Source organism: Petromyzon marinus, chromosome 41, assembly GCF_048934315.1.
Source record: "Petromyzon marinus isolate PM22_M1 ecotype Great Lakes invasive population chromosome 41, UKy_Petmar_22M1.pri1.0, whole genome shotgun sequence".
Lineage (NCBI taxonomy): Eukaryota > Metazoa > Chordata > Hyperoartia > Petromyzontiformes > Petromyzontidae > Petromyzon > Petromyzon marinus.
This window is the reverse complement of record NC_133707.1, coordinates 7,856,352-7,872,296: the sequence shown is the minus strand read 5'-3', so window position 1 is coordinate 7,872,296 and position 15,945 is coordinate 7,856,352. Positions and strand designations below refer to the sequence as shown.

Here is a 15,945-nt window from a genome sequence, read left to right as displayed (position 1 = left end):
AAAAATCTAAAGCTGTAAAAGCCATTTTTCTTGTGGTGAACCGATTGGCCAGGTGTCGGGGTTGTTTAATCTGTACTGAGAGGTTTGGCTGGCCAGGTCATTCATGTTTTCAGTCAGTACTTCGTAAAATCTTTCTCACACAGTGTTGTTCATGATATTTGTTTGACCATACTTCGCCATCCTGGTCAGTGCGAGTTGGTGATCTCGCTGATGTAACCATGGCCGGGAATTGAACTCTGCACACCAGGTTCATTAGTGCAATACGTGTACCACTGCACCACCACTTTCTCCAGATGTCTTGCTATCATGTAATTATCTGGGTCGGGTTTACCTTGCCTGGAATGTATATTATTTATGGCCTTGCATGTTGGGATGTGTATGTGATCGGGTTGGTCGATTACATGGATTTGTGAAACTCCCAAACCTGAATATTATGATCATCACTATTCACTCCTCATCAACACCTGATAATCTTCAGCATCATCTGATCATTATCATCATCAATATCTGACCCTAAAAATTATCAGAATTATTATCTTCTGATCCTGATAATCATTATCATCACATCATCATCATCAAGGATACTAAATAGAACACTGCGTGTATGTGTGTGTGTGCGTGCACGCATGGGCAGCTACGAGATGATCGACAGCATGGTGCCGGAGACGTACCACAAGGTGCTCGTCAACATCCGCAAGGCAGAGGAACGAGCGCGCAAGAACCGTGCTCTGGGGCACGCCGGCGGTGACGACGATGACGACGATCAAGATGACGGAGATGCGGACGACGCTAAGTCCAGGCGCAGCAGCGTCCGGGACAAGTAAGTTGACTCGTCGCCCGCTTTGTCAAGTCGTACCGATGGCGAAATGTTAACTCCCTCGCCTGGTGTACACGAGGTCGTGGGTTCGATCCCCACCCTGATGCCTGCTGTATATTTGGAGTTTGCGTGTCTCTCTCCCCTTGGTCTTGTGGATTTTTCTCCGGGTCCTCCGGTTGTTCCCTCCAAATTTCGAAATGTGCATTTAAAGTGTTTGGCTGCTATACATTTCAACATGAGAAGCCAAATCGTTGAGCTGTCATTTGTGGCCAGGTCGCTTCTGAAAAAGAGCTATATAGCTCAGTGGTCCTTACCTGGTAAAATAAAAAATAGTTATATATATATTTTTTTTAAACTTGCCCGCAATAATCGGGTACTAGAGGGGGGATTTTTTTAAACTTAGCAACAATGTTTAAAAAATGTTGCTGAATCGCTCGACTTAGCGTCCCGTCCTGAGCTTTACCTCATGCTGCTTGTGTCCCGCGCTCCGCAGTGTGGATCAGTTGCTGGCTGACAGCGACTCGGAGCCGGAGGGTGGCAAGGGGGAGGAGTCTGCAGGCCGGGGCGGCAAGAAGGCCCCGAAAGCCGCAAAGGCCTGGCTGCAGGAAGGCGAGGGCGACGAGCCCCTTGACTTCCTCGACCCGAGCGTGGCGCAGAGAGTCCTAGGTAATGACGAGCGCCGTTATTTACGCCGAACCCCCACCACCCCCACCACTCCCCCATCCCGACACCAAGCAAACAACGTTCCATCTTGTGTTTTGTGGCGAGATGTTGAACTACCTCGCCTGGTGTGCAGAAGGTCGTGGGTTCGATTCCGACCCCGACTGCTGTATATTCGGAGTTTGCATTTCTTTATTCCTGTGGTCGCGTGGTTTTTTCTCCGGCTTCTCCGGATTTTCCCTCCACATTTAGAAACATGTGCTTTTAGAGTATTTGGCTGCTATACATTTTCACGTGATAAGCCACTTCAGTGAGCTATCATTTTTGGCAAGGTTGCTTCTGAAACAGAGCTATTATAGCTCAGTGGGCTATAGTTGGGTGAGTGAGCGCCCCAGGGCTTACCAATGGTTGCTGTCGTGGGCTTGCGAGGTGGCTAGGTGGGGCTGGTCGTGTTGTTCAGGGTTACACCTCGTATACATGTGTGGGTTTTCTCTGTGTTCTCTAGTTTGCTCGATCTCTCATCATCGTTATTGGCCAAACATCCCAAGTGCAGACCCCTCTCGAGAAAGTCTTTGACCATAAACATTACTATTGAATTCAGTGATTACATGGCTAGACCTTGCCCTGTTTAACCACCGGTAAACAACGTGGTTTTGGTGGGTGGGGTTAAGGGTAAGCATAGAACTGGGAGGAATGGTTGACTTAGTGGTGGGATTTCTGGCTCGTAGGTAAGATTACAGGGGTAAGGTTTATGGTGAGTTAGAATAGGCAAGAAGGTAGGTTTTTGGATAACGTTATGTCAGGTTGACACATGCTAATGTGTGTATGTGTTCATGTCTTTGTGTGTGTACCTGTCTCAGCCACCAAACCTGAGCAAAACCAGCGCAGTCACGTAAAGCACGACTTCAAGTTCTCTTCTGATGGACGTCTCATCATCCGAGATGAGGAGGAAGAGGAGGAAAAGATGAAGAAAAAGAAAAGAGGCCAAGGTAATATATGTGTGTATGAGTGCATGCTTGAACCTCTTTCGCACCGTATGTAGCCATCTGTGCTAATCGGAGGTGCGGGGGAAGGACAATAAACTAAACAGAAAAAGCTCTTCTAAAGAAATTAGTTTTCAAACTAAATCCAACGACTAACCAGGCCTCGACACTGATAAGTATTTGATGAGGTATGTGTGTGTGTCTGTATGACATAAGAACTATCTGGACCACTAGACGTGTTCCGCAGGATTGGAAGGATGCACTGGTGGTCCCCCTCTTTAAGAAGCGGAACCGCACAGACTGTAGGAAATACAGGGGCGTTTCCCTCAGTGTGCCGGGAAAGGTTCTGGCAAGGATTATTCAATTTCTCCTTGTTAGGCACGCTGAGAAGAGGCTTGCAGTGCCCCAATGTGGTTTCAGGCTCGGGGTGGTCCATATTTTCTGTCTGACTGCTACAGCAGAGGTGTTGAGAATCCTAACAGGACCTACATCTCTTGTTTTATTTACATGGTCAAGGCCTATGATATCATCAATAGGCCTGAGCTCTGGGTTGTTCTTTGTGCTTTTGGAGTCCCTGACTCTCTGCTCACAGTTATTAAGAACCTTTATGATGGTGGGCAGGCCCGGGTAAAGCTACGTGGCTGGGAGTCAGAGCCATTTCCTGTTCACCTTGGGGTGCGACCGGAATGTCCTCTGGCTTCTACATTATTTAACATCTATTTTTCGACTGTGGTTCCAGAAGCTTTCCATGTCTGTACCAGAGGAATCTCTATCCAGCAGTGGATTAATCATCGCTGCTGGCGATGAATGCTAATGAATAATGAGGCCGCCATAGCGATTGGGGTTTGCTTGTGTGCACGAGACAGCTGACGCTTGCGTGTGTGTCGCGACAGTGGACGAGGACGAGGAGCTCGCGGATATGATGGCGGAGGTCGGCATGCGAAAGGTGAGAGGTTTTAATTAAACTGTACGCTGCTCGGCCGCTCGCTAACTAGGCAACGCAATTAATCGGCACGAAACGATTAATAAGTGGCAGTGTGTGAAATGTTTAATTAAGAAAGGGAAACTTATTATTCCAACAATGTGCTGTCATTTTATATAGCCGAGACGTAGCTCGGTCGGGAGGGCACATGGGCCTCAATCAATCGTGAGATCACAAGTTCAAATCCTGGTCGGGGTCAACTGCATACAGTCATTGCCATCGTCATCAGTCATGGTCTTTCCATGATGAGCACCGCACCGCTTTGAGATACAGACCCCCCCCTCTATTAACGGTAGTCGTAGATGCATTGCAGCAAAAGGGCACACAAAGCGAAACCGCACGAGGAGACAGCTGCCTGCCGAGTAGCGCACAGTACACACACACATTACACACACACATTACACACACAATATTGTCCCACAACCAACCGCATAGCCACATAAAAAATTAATTCAAACCGCATCATACAGCGGATTTTCGGTACAAATAGGCTCGCCGCATATACAGCACATAAAGCTAGGGAAGACCGTATTACAGCCCCTAATGTAGTTTCTAGACTTGTCTTTAAAGAAAATATACAAGAGATTTTTGGCACATTTCCGACAGTTTGCTGACGATGGCGGGTGACCACTGTGTGGTGGATGCCCATCTCGATGCCATCGCTAACGGCCCGTGGCGGCGGTTTGCTGTCCCATGCAGAATTCGAGCAACAGGAAGAGGAAGCTGGCGGCGAAGGACGATGACGGAGACGATGGCGCTGATGAACCCAGATACAAAGGTGCGTTAACGCCTCCTCAGCGTTGGTTTCCACTGGAAGGCCTTGGGGTTTGCTCGATTGTTCTCTGACACTTGGTGGGGGGGTTGGGGATCGACCACTGAGGCTCTACACCTCTTTGGGGTCCATGCCGTGAGCTGAATCATTTCTCTGCTTGCAGCTGGTGGTAGTGGTATCCACCGTGCCGTGCGTGGGAAGAAAGAGGCTCCCGGATTTGGAGCCGCGTATAAATCCAAGGCAAGTTTTGCACACACGCTCGTTGGCATGATTGTGCTCCCTCTCATGCTTGCCCTCTCGGTCGGACACACGCTTGCGCCTTTACGTGCGGACCACACTCGCTCGCTCTCGCATGCTCCTGTTCACGCAACTTTCCGCATGCTCTCACACTTGCATATTTACACGCACAAATTCGCAGACTTGGATGTTCATACGCTCGTCCTCACATGCCCATGCATTTGAAGGTTCGTACAGACGCAAGCACACTCGCATACCGAAGACAAAGACCCACCACCCCCTCTAGCCTTAACAGACTGTTGGGGCAAGTGCTGTTAGCAAGTAGCACCTACGAAGGCCAGCATAGCACACGAGGGGGCGAGTGGCCAACAGTACGCCCGGACGCACTTTGTCTGCCTCAGTGCTGGTGTTTACACAGCGTACCAGGTACTCATTTAAGGCTGAGTCGATCAGGGCTACTAAAGTTACCTGGCATGATAGGCTTGGCTGGCAAATGATCTGCATACAATAGCAGATGGCCACTATTAGCAAAGAGTGGATGGCATATGAGTCGATCAGAAAATCAATGGTGTGTAATTCAATCCAGCCATGCACATTGCGTGTATACCCCCCCTTGCTTCGCGCTAACGTGAGATCGCGTGTGCGTGTGGGTACGTACGTGCTCGTTTCTTGTGACCCACAGCGAGCAGCCGGAGATGTGAAGAGGAAGGGAAAACCGGATCCCTATGCCTACGTCCCGCTTGACAAGGGACAGCTGAACCGAAGGTGTGCCATTGAAAAAAAAATGACCATTGTGGTTTTGTAAATTTGTATTCATCTGCAATTGAGGGGTGGTGGTAAGGCTGTTGTTAATCAGTTCAATTCTGGCTAATAACCCGATGAAGCTGGTTATAATTTCCAGCGGAATTTCACACTCAAATTGTAAATGGCGTGGGTTTACTGAAGCAGTAACTAATTTGCACGTTTTGTTTCCATGACAAACCTTACTACTTGGCTGTGTTCGGTGGTGATGGGTTACGCAATCTAACCCAAACATAAACCTGTTAATTATAATATATCCAGACAGATTTTAATAAGGGTTGAACCGATTGGCCAGCGCAAATGTTCCCACGCGCGCACAGCAAGAGGTGGCGCTGCGACGTCATTGGTTTATCAGCAACCAATCGTAAGGCACCAGCGGCAGGGCTCAGCAGTCCCCTACATGGTAGAGTTTTACAGATACGAAGACGCGCAAGGGTTGTATCGTATTTGACATTTAAACGTGTGCGTCGACAATCTGATCATTGACTTTGTAATATGTATTCCCATCAATAACGCTAAATTAACTTGCGCGTTACAGTACATCGAGTTTTAAAAAGACGATCTGGGCGTCCGAGAGAAACGGCCCAAAAGGAGATGAAATGCATTTTACATGCTCGTGTTAGTAATGTACGGGTGCATGTGTCCTTGTGTCGTCCCTGTCTCACGATCGTTTCCTGCAGAAAAAGAGCGAAGATGCAGGGCCAGTTCAAGGGCCTGGTGAAGGCCACGAAGAAGGGAGCTGCCAAGGGCAAAAGGCAGAATACGAGAAACAAGAAACATAAATAAACCCAATTAAACCCTCACCCCCCCCTACACGCTGTAACGACTTCGACAGGCGGATTGCCACCCCTACAGATTTGTCAGTATTTCTGGTTCTTTTGACGTTTCACATGTAGAAAAATCTATATCGAAAACTCCTTTCTTGACAACCGCTTTTTGTGTTAAGTTTGTTGCCTTTCCCCCCGCATCTCCAATTAGCACGGTTGGCTACGTGCGGTACGAAAGAAGTTGGAACAAACATACATGGTCACCTATAAAGCAAAACCACCACCTGACAATCAAATTGGCCTGCAAGGTGGCCAGGAGATGGCTGTGTACAGCGCCTGGTCTCGTGAATCCCTCTTGGGAAGACTTGAGTGTTATCCCCCAGGTATCCGTAGGTTTTCTCTGCACCCTCCCGTTTTCTCCCACATGCAGAATACTATTCAAAAAGGAATTGCAGGAGCCTTGAGACTTGGTAAGGTTTTCCTGGATAAATAAGTTGCATTAATATACATTTGTTTTACACGTAGGTAATTTATTGTAATTTATATGCATACATTAACCCTCCTCCTCTGGTCTTCACACCTAATTGGCTCACAAGTGACGACATCACATTTATCTCTATTTAAGACCGATACAGGAGGATTTCTTTACAACTCTGGCTGTCGCCTGATGAGTCTCATTGTAATTACTGGCGAAATGTTGTACTCGAATTGTAAATGTTGTAGTGGGTTTACTCTACAACACACCGTTGTGCTGTACTCGTAACAAATGGGCATCTTTTGTTTACGTTACATAATTTACTAATTGGGTGTGTTGAGTGGTGGCGGGCTTAATGACACATATTCAACCCAATTATTTCATATTATTACGCAGAACACTACCCTCTGGAAACCCGGTAACCGCTGTTCAATTCCCAACCATGGCTAAAATCAGTTCAAGTGAAACTTGAACTGATTCTAGGCCTCTATCAACCCGCATTGACCATTTTGGTCAAGTATGGTGGTCAAGTATGGTCAAACAACCCCCAATGACTGGCACGGCATCAGGAGGCCATCGAGCAGTGTATTGGCAAAGGGGCCTTGCATATATGCATCGTAGCCACTCCGCTGTAACTGGGGGTGGATAACTTAGACTTACATTTCATACGGCCCATAGCCACATTGAAGCCTACAACTTCAAAACATCCCCCAAACGATCTTGATTTGAAGCTTTCGTGACTGCAGGAATTCATACTCTTTGGTTCTTTCTTTTGGCCTGTTTGTGTTGGGTCGACACGCACGTTATTGCGTTATTATTAGTTCACACAAAGCTTTGCGAACTAATATTTGCGGCCTCCAAAATTCTTTGAAAGTCCTATTGGGCCCTCAAAGGAATAGGTTCCACATCTGGTGTAAACATTGCTCATGCAAACAATCAAATGTACAAACGCACAAACGTGTCCATATTGCGGTGTTTTTCAGGTTAATGTTAATTGGGGCGATTATGCATTGGGTATCACAAACGTCTCTCCTCACCCACTCCACCGCAGTTGGTCTTCGTCGTGTTTTACAATCGTTTTCATGATTTTTTTGGCTGATGTTGAGGTAGAGCAACTACAATTTTACATTGATGTGGTTGAGCTAAATAATTGGATCAGGAGTAGCAGAGTCTTGTATCGCTGCTGTGATGTTTTTTTCATTGTATTTGTGAATCGGGTTTTTGAGCCGTTATATGTTCCATAGCCTATTCTGGGTGACCACAGTCGCACACCGGAGATGTTTCAATTTGCGATTTGAGCATCAAGTATCCGCAACTGCTGCCAGGGTATTTTTCATTGATCGAGTGTAACTGGAAACGTTTACTGCGGTGGGCTGGGAAGCCTCAATTGCGAGAACACAATTTGGAATGGTAGCTTTCATCGATAATTAAAGCAAGAGTAAATTTTGGTCATTTTATTTATATTTTGGTTTTGTCATGTAGTGCCTGCGGGAGTCTTCCGATGTACCGCGTATTATTTTATTCCAGTATTTAAACACCCCCTTGAGGTCTTTGTCACTTTACAGTATTTCATATTTTCTAAAACATGTGTTGTACCAAGATGCGAGTTTTCTTCATCTTGCATGTTTTACCAATTCCTTTTTGACATCTATTTTTTGCATGTGAGGGCATTCATTGTGTACAGTTCAAGTTTAGAAATAAATTCCGTATAGTATACGAAGACTGGCTGATTTCCTTCCTCAGCAAACCTTCATGCCGTTTGCTGCCTGTGTTAAACCACCGTGTGTCAATGGGTGCAGGAGAGCGGTGTGTTTTTGGCGAAGTCGGAGAAATGTGTCATGAACCAGCCAACCTAGGTTCGATTCACCAACCCTGGCCAAAATCTTAAATGGTCCTGGCCCCTCACCCTTAACTGGTCATTTTGGTGAAGTATGGTCAAAATAATCCTCAACTGACGTATCAGGAGTTATAGCATGTAATTAGCAAATGTCTGAATAATGCGAGGAATAATTAGTTGTATTAAGGACACCTACGAGCCTCAATCATCCTTGACCACAAGAGGGCATTTGCGATGTGGCATTGTTGCTCGAACTGGGTTGATGAAGTAATATACAATCATTTCATATCAGAGAAGACGCGCTTGTATATTTTTGCGTTAAAGGTCTTCCCCGCACCTCCGATTAGCACGGTTGGCTACGTTCGGTTACAAAATAACTTTAACGTCTATATTCGGTTATCTTAAAAAAATTGTCCAAATCTTTTTTCACAATTCTTATGCACACACCGGCCACACTTAAACCTCACTTGTGCAACCATGTGAGTCCCGTGTAACACATTCACCAAGTTACACAACATCTTCATGTATTATTCCAGCCAGCCGAACGAATTCACCAACATACCGTCGTCCACGATCTCGCCATAACATTCCGGTTATCAGTCGAGCGCACAAATCCCAGTCTTAACACGCCGCCATCCCGTTATATTGCTCCCATTGAACGGTTTAATGACTCCGAGAAAAATTCCGAGGTTCACAGTTTCTCCATTCCCATTCATCCATTGTTCCTCGCGTCCACATTTTTTGTGAAAAATTTGCGGTCACTGCATACCTTGTGTGACAGCATGGCACGTTCATTTTAATATCTCAGTATAGCTGCCATAGTTTATAAATGTTTTACGTATTTATGGTTTTGCGATGTTTTAACTGTTTAGGCCTTGGTTTATTTAAAATTATATTGTCCATTCTTTTCCCTCATCTCGCCCTTCTACTCCTTCCTGTCCCCTCCCCAACCCTCTCGTGATTCCGAAGCGCCCCTCTATCGCTGTCATTCATTCCGCAATGCCTGTAGCACGCCCCCTACCATCTGAATCATTCTGTTCTGTCACCGGGTTTTTACGATGGTCAGCACCTGGAGTGAAGGCGATCTATAAGCATAAATTAGTTGGAATTTAAATAAGTGAGAACTCAAGAGGCCAGGATGAGCCTCGTTTACAATAGCGACCTGGGTCACCAATATTACAAAAGCAAAACATAGGATAAAGTAACGACAATGAAGCATGAATAGTCCGAAGCAAGTCTGAAGATGAATATGAACTAAAGTCATTAACAATTGAAACGAATGATATCTATTTGGAGGGACACGACTGAAAAACACCAAGAGTATGTGTACTCTTGATGAGGGTGAACTGGAATATAAATGATTAAATGTGTGGGAAGGACGAGTTGGGAGTGGGTTTAAATAACTGCCCTGCAGTATGTTTTGAATCATGTGCTTTGTGCTGCTAAAAGGTGGCTCAGAAACACGGACATCGATGAAGATAATGGTGCAAAACCTGAAAAGTGCAGTCTTGCTTGGAATTACCCTGAGACAGAAAGAGGTCACATGAATTAGAGATCATGGGTAAGATCGAGACATTGATTTAAGAACAGTAGGTAAGTGGGCTTGGGCCCACTTTTGTACTTTCACCATCTCAATATAAAGGTAAATTAGGTGCAGCTGTGGAATAGTCTTAACACCTGTCACATCCCATACTCTCTCACACCACACCCAATAGTCGAACACACCATCACATCCCATTCTCTCACGCACCACACCCAATAGTCTAACACACCATCACATCTCATTCTCTCGCAAACCACACCCAATAGTGTAACGCACCATCACATACCATTCTCTCTCACACCACACCCAATAGGCTAACGCACACCATCAAAAAACATTCTCTCACCACACCCAATAGGCTAACGCACACCATCAAAAACCATTCTCTCACACCACACCCAATAGTCTAACGCACACCATCACATACCATTCTCTAGCACACCACACCCAATAGTCTAACGCACCATCATACCCCATTCTCTCACACACCACACCCAATAGTCTAATGCACACCATCACACCCCATTCCATCATATACCAACCCCCTGTGTCGTCTCCACACACCCCGTCACATCTCATCGTACCACCTCACGTCACCCATCCCGCACCCTCGCTCCCACCACCACTGCCGTGACTCCGCCTCCTCTCGGCAGACCAAAATCGGCTGCGCGCCGGTCGCACGCCGTGGTTGCGCCCGTCTCTCCGTGCCGTTTGCGTGCGCGGGAGACACCGGTGAGTGAGTGTCTCCCTCTTCCATTCGACAAACCAGACAACATTCCAGATAGCCAGACAGACAGGCTGCCAGACGGACAGCTTGTTAGCCAGCTATACAGCTAGCTGGCTAGCCAGCCCGCTAGCCAGCCTGATAGCTAGCTTAGCCTGCCAGCTACCTAGCCATCCAGTTAGCCAAACATCCAGCCAGATAGCCAGACATACATCCTAATCAGCTATCCAGCCAGCCGGATCGATAGCAAGTTAGTTAGCCAGCTGGCCAGCCACTTCGTCAGGTCTCCATCGTCTCTCTCGGTGCGCAATTCCTGGCTCCGGTTCCATCATCATCATCATCGGGCTGCGGCATCGGGGAAGAAGAGAAGGAGGGGACAGAGCGCAGGTGGTGGTGGTGGTGGTTGGCGGCGGTGCTGTTTCTGGTGGTGGTGTAAGGGAGGGAGACAGACTTTGGTGAGACTGAGACTGCAGAAGCCGCAGGATCGATCATGGACGTGACTCCACCGCAAGGACTCGGGAGTCCCGACATAATGACACAGGTGAAGGGCTCCGAGTGTCTCACCTTGCTTGCACCTCACTGCGTTTGACTGCACCTGAGCAGCCTGCATGTGGACGTGTGTGTTCATCTGAGCAACGTGTGTGTGTGTGAGTGTGTAAATGCGTGTGTACGTAATACACACAAGTACACATACATAATGATGTATGTATACATATTTGACTGTCTGACGCACGCGTACACAAGAAGGCGTATGTGTGTGCGCATAGGTGTATGTCCAAGCATGTGTATACACAAGATGGTGTGTATGTGCATGCGTGTACACACACGTAATAATGAGAGTACACGTATGAATGTGTTTCATTGTGCATGTCATTGTATTTGACACTCCCATACGACATGCGTGTATATGTGCGCATTTATACGTTCGCATGTGTATTCACACATATGCACTTGTGTTTTACTGTGTACGTAATAAACACGTATATGTTTGACTCTTTATGTATGCATGTATGTTTAAATGAGGCATTGAGTGACCTATATTATGATGATCATGTGGTGTGCATTGTATGTGTGTCCATGCAAAATGTTATGCATGTACTTATGTGCATGTATGTATGTATGCACGCACGTATATGCGTAAGCATGCACATGTTTGTACTGTTTCTGTATGAATTTTGGTTGGCTACATCTTCCTTGAAGTTCCTTTGGGGTAATGATTTATCGTGTTTGCACATGCACCATATGTGTGTACACATATGGTGCATGCATTTGTATATTTATAGCTATGACTGCCCTAAAGAGAATGAGTACAGTATATTACAGGCAATGTCCGTTTTGCACAGCACATATGGCATCTCTGCTGTACAGAAGAAGGTTAATTACTCTAAACATCGCCTATCATATATTCCTTCTTTTTTAAGGTCACTGTTATTGAGGGATTGGTTTTCGTCGAATGTTATTTGTGCTTTGTACACCACTGCTAACGCAGTACGATCACAACGTATAATTCATCTCTAGATGTGGTGCCTTACTGATTGAGCGTGATGAAGGTTTGGTCAAATGACCCGCCCCTACAAACCAATATGGCCCATAGAGGCCCTCGTCCAGCAGTGGATTGACAAAAGGGCTGTACGTGTAGACTTGTGTGTGCATGTCGTCCACTATCCTGGCACAGAGTCTGAACTGGTAACGCATACAACTCCTTATATTCCAATACCGCATTTGCAGGACATCACAATGATATTGAGACCGTTTACAGAACAGAGGCAGATCCGCCTCGTTTCTGTTGCTTCATATGGAGTGCATGAGTGCTGTTAGCGAGCGTCTATTAAGGCCAATACGGCTCATGAGGGGGTGGTGGTCGGGCAAGTAACAGGCCCATCCGTCTTTGTCTCCCAGAGTGCTATTGTTCATACACGGCACCAAGGACCCCCAAAGTCTTGCCAACACACACGCTGCGTTCATGCCTGCAATTTATTGATCTATCAATCTGTGTATTATGATGGCGACGTTGTATTCGTGTTCTGTTGACATTGTAACTGAAGTAACCTGATTCGAATGACTCGCAGCACACGCTCATTGCCAGCATCACTGCAGCAGTGGGCAGAGAGATCGCGTTCAACCACCACACTGCTGCAGGTGGACGTCATTTTCACTCTCCACTTCTCCGCTCGCACTGCTCGACTTTGGAATTCCCTCCCATCGGCTCTTTTCCCAGGCTCTTATAATAACAATAATAACAACCTTGCTCAATTTTAAGAAAATTGTATGAATTCTTATCCATTCATTGCCTCAATAGTGCTGTTTGCAGCTGGCCGCTTGAGCCTTTGAGACGTGTGCTCAGCCCACCGTGATGAAGCAACAACAAAACGTCGCTGCGTGATCCAAAGAGCCCGCAGTGAATTCACATTTCAAGTGGCGCGGTTGCCCTGTGACTGTCTGGGGCACCGAGACATCCACAGGCATTTAGCGGTGACGCGGGCGGCCTCGCAGTGGCAACGAGTTCACCGCTTGATGCAAGAGTTCACCGCTTGATGCAAGTTAAAAGGGTAAAAACCTATTACTATATCTTGTTACTGGCAAAGGAGGTCTCATAATGTAAATGCTCACCCCGAGCCCTCAATACTCTGATAGTGCGCTGTTTTTGAGTTGTACGCCTTTTGGCGTCTTCTGGTCCAACACCAGTGGAGACTAAGGGCTCTAAAGAAAGCCGTCTCGGGTGTGGACCAATCAAATTCAAGGACAGTGAATATCATTATCAGAGTTGTCTTTTTGTTTGCATGTTGACTGCTTGTGTTGTGGTTATTGCAGACATGATGCCTTGAATAAAGGTGTCAGTTTTTTGTGCCAGTTTAAAGGGTAAAACCTATTACTATAGTTCACCGCTTGTTGCAAGAGGTTCGTAGTATGTATGTACGTATGTTAAACTTATTTGGCGCCGTACGTAGCCCACTGTGCTAATCGGAGGTGCGGGGGAAGGACAACAGACTAAACACAAAAAGGCGCTCTAAAGAAATTCGTTTTCAATCTAGATGATTTAAAAGTGCGAAGCTCCAGTGGCTTCCTAATATAGGAAGAGCGTTCCAGACGGCTGCAGAAGCGCATCTGAAAGCGCGCGATGCGGTGACCGTCATTGTTCGATGGCCAGCAAAAAGTCGTTTTGGTGATGGTTCATGTTCCTTGTCGAGATGAGCAAGGTTCCGGTCCGAATCCAGAAGCCGCTCTGATTATTGCTCCGGGCGTAATAACCAAAACAATACTACGTGCCGTCTGCTTCACGGTGCGTGTTAAAAGAGCCCGTGACATAATTTGCAAGGGTGCGCCATTGTGTGCCAGCGTCAACAAGGTCCACATTTGCCAAATTCGCCAAATTCGCCAAATTGCTCATTTGGGATTATCCATAGCAGCAGTCATCGCCCCCTACTGGCAGACGAATGCCCCAGGTCACTCTTGCAAATGAGACTCCCCTGGTCTGTTGAATTATCCCCTGGTTTAACAAATGAAAGTTACGTAACCTATTGAATGATGGACTTCAGCTAGCATAGCAGGAGCAGAATAACTTCCCAGGTCATTGAGCAGCCCAGAAATGGGAGGGCAAGGTGACAGTGGCATAACGTCGTTGGCATGGGTCCTTGTGCAAGGTATGACATGTGGCTCCTATCAAATTTCCCTCCTCCTTCATAACACAACGCCTGTGCCCCTAGGGTCCACATATGCCCTGGTGCAGACGCACCGCCTGTAAACGCAATAGCTGTGCACACTGATACTGGAGTAAGAGAGGAAGTTATTTTGGAAAATAGTTACTCAATTCGGATTACCCTTAACAATCAGCGCTACCTATTAGAAAAAAACAACTGGACAGGACCCTCCTGAGTCATGAGTCTCGGGCTTTCCTTGGTAAACAAGCATAATAATAATATATATAAATAATAACGGTGTAGGAATTGTGGGAATTGTTCATAAAGGAATGCGGGGATGAGAAAAGTGAAGCAAACAAAAGGGACATTTTTGATCCTGAAAATTTTTTTTCGCAAATATTAAGTATATGTTTGTAAGGTCGTCCTCATCATAATTGTTCATATTATCATCATCGTGATGATTTTAATGATAATCATAACAATAAATAATGGCTCTGAATATGATCACCAAAATAAAAAAAATGATCTGGCGGAATCCAAGAACAACATTGCCTCCTCCTAGCTGTGGTATTTAATCGGCTGCATTGCGGCTTTCACAGTTTAAGGTTTCTCTCCAGTTGTACTTCACAAATTGTTCAAGTTCACACCTGTACCAGTTGTCCCAGGTTCTCCCACTTGGTTCAACTATATGAACCTACTTTCTGAACAAGCCCAGATTCACAGTGAATATACTGCATATGTATATTAATCTATTATCCATTCCTTAGTTGTGCATTGGTCATTCCTACCCTGTGTATCTGTCATGCAGGCCTTCCAACTCCACTGCTACTTACTAAGCAAGTGGAGGCAGCTCCTATTGATTTGCCTTATCACGGTCAGACTTATCGCACCGCGGTGATGAAAGGACGATCTTCGACCAAATGTTAATGTTTGGCTTTGAAAAAAAAAAGGAAATGGCGCTCTAGAATGTGGGTGCTCCTATCCGAAAGGAAATGAGCAAATACAAAACGTACCCGGGAAACCTTTCTTGAAGCCAATTACTTCCTTCCATATTAATGCAATGGAGTTGATTTCTTACGCTTCATTGTGCTATTTGGGACTGTTCTCTGGGCAGGAGTTGTTGGGTCTTATCCACGATCTCACGTGAGCGTGTAATCTGTAAGCGCGACGGCACATGGTTTATTATTTACGCCGTTATTAAAATTGCTGAATTCTACATCACATTCTTTGCATGTAATTTCCCATCCCTCTTTCTGTGTTGGAGTGTGATTATTTTATATATACATAAACATGTTAATTAGTTATTTGGGTTTCCCAGGAATAATTCTATCAGGACAGTTATTCCAACAGAAGTCAAAAGATCCCCTTTCCCCCCAATCGGAGCAATATTTTAGGATAGTTGCTGGATTTAAAGTAAGATGTTTCGTGTATTCTTGATATGCCCGGAGCTCAAAAGTTGTCTAATCTGATACAACCATTGCACGTGTATGGCACGTTTGGTCACAAACATGTTGGGGTGGGGGGTGGAGGGAGGGGGGAGGGTGGTGGCATTTGGACCCTTGTGCAGTCATGAATGATCCTTGTGAAAATCATTACCATAATCATAATGGCTATGAACTGTATCGTAACCACCATCGTCATCATTGTGAATATAATCCTTGTCATAAATATTCATAGTTGATTATATCACCATCACTGTAATCGTCAGT

At 45.9% G+C, this 15,945-nt stretch overlaps 1 protein-coding gene across 1 annotated transcript in view; it reads left to right on the top strand.

Moving 5' to 3' along the window:
- RRP12 (ribosomal RNA processing 12 homolog) overlaps positions 1-8,214 on the top strand; it is a 32,329-nt gene extending 24,115 nt beyond the window's left edge. The window contains exons 27-34 of the mRNA XM_032969367.2: positions 635-820; positions 1,311-1,483; positions 2,338-2,466; positions 3,354-3,406; positions 4,142-4,220; positions 4,378-4,454; positions 5,134-5,216; positions 5,933-8,214. Coding sequence (XP_032825258.2) covers positions 635-820; positions 1,311-1,483; positions 2,338-2,466; positions 3,354-3,406; positions 4,142-4,220; positions 4,378-4,454; positions 5,134-5,216; positions 5,933-6,038 — 886 coding nt within the window. The 3' untranslated portion in view covers positions 6,039-8,214. The remainder of the gene's footprint in view (positions 1-634; positions 821-1,310; positions 1,484-2,337; positions 2,467-3,353; positions 3,407-4,141; positions 4,221-4,377; positions 4,455-5,133; positions 5,217-5,932) is intronic.
- Positions 8,215-15,945: the final 7,731 nt, after the last annotated feature.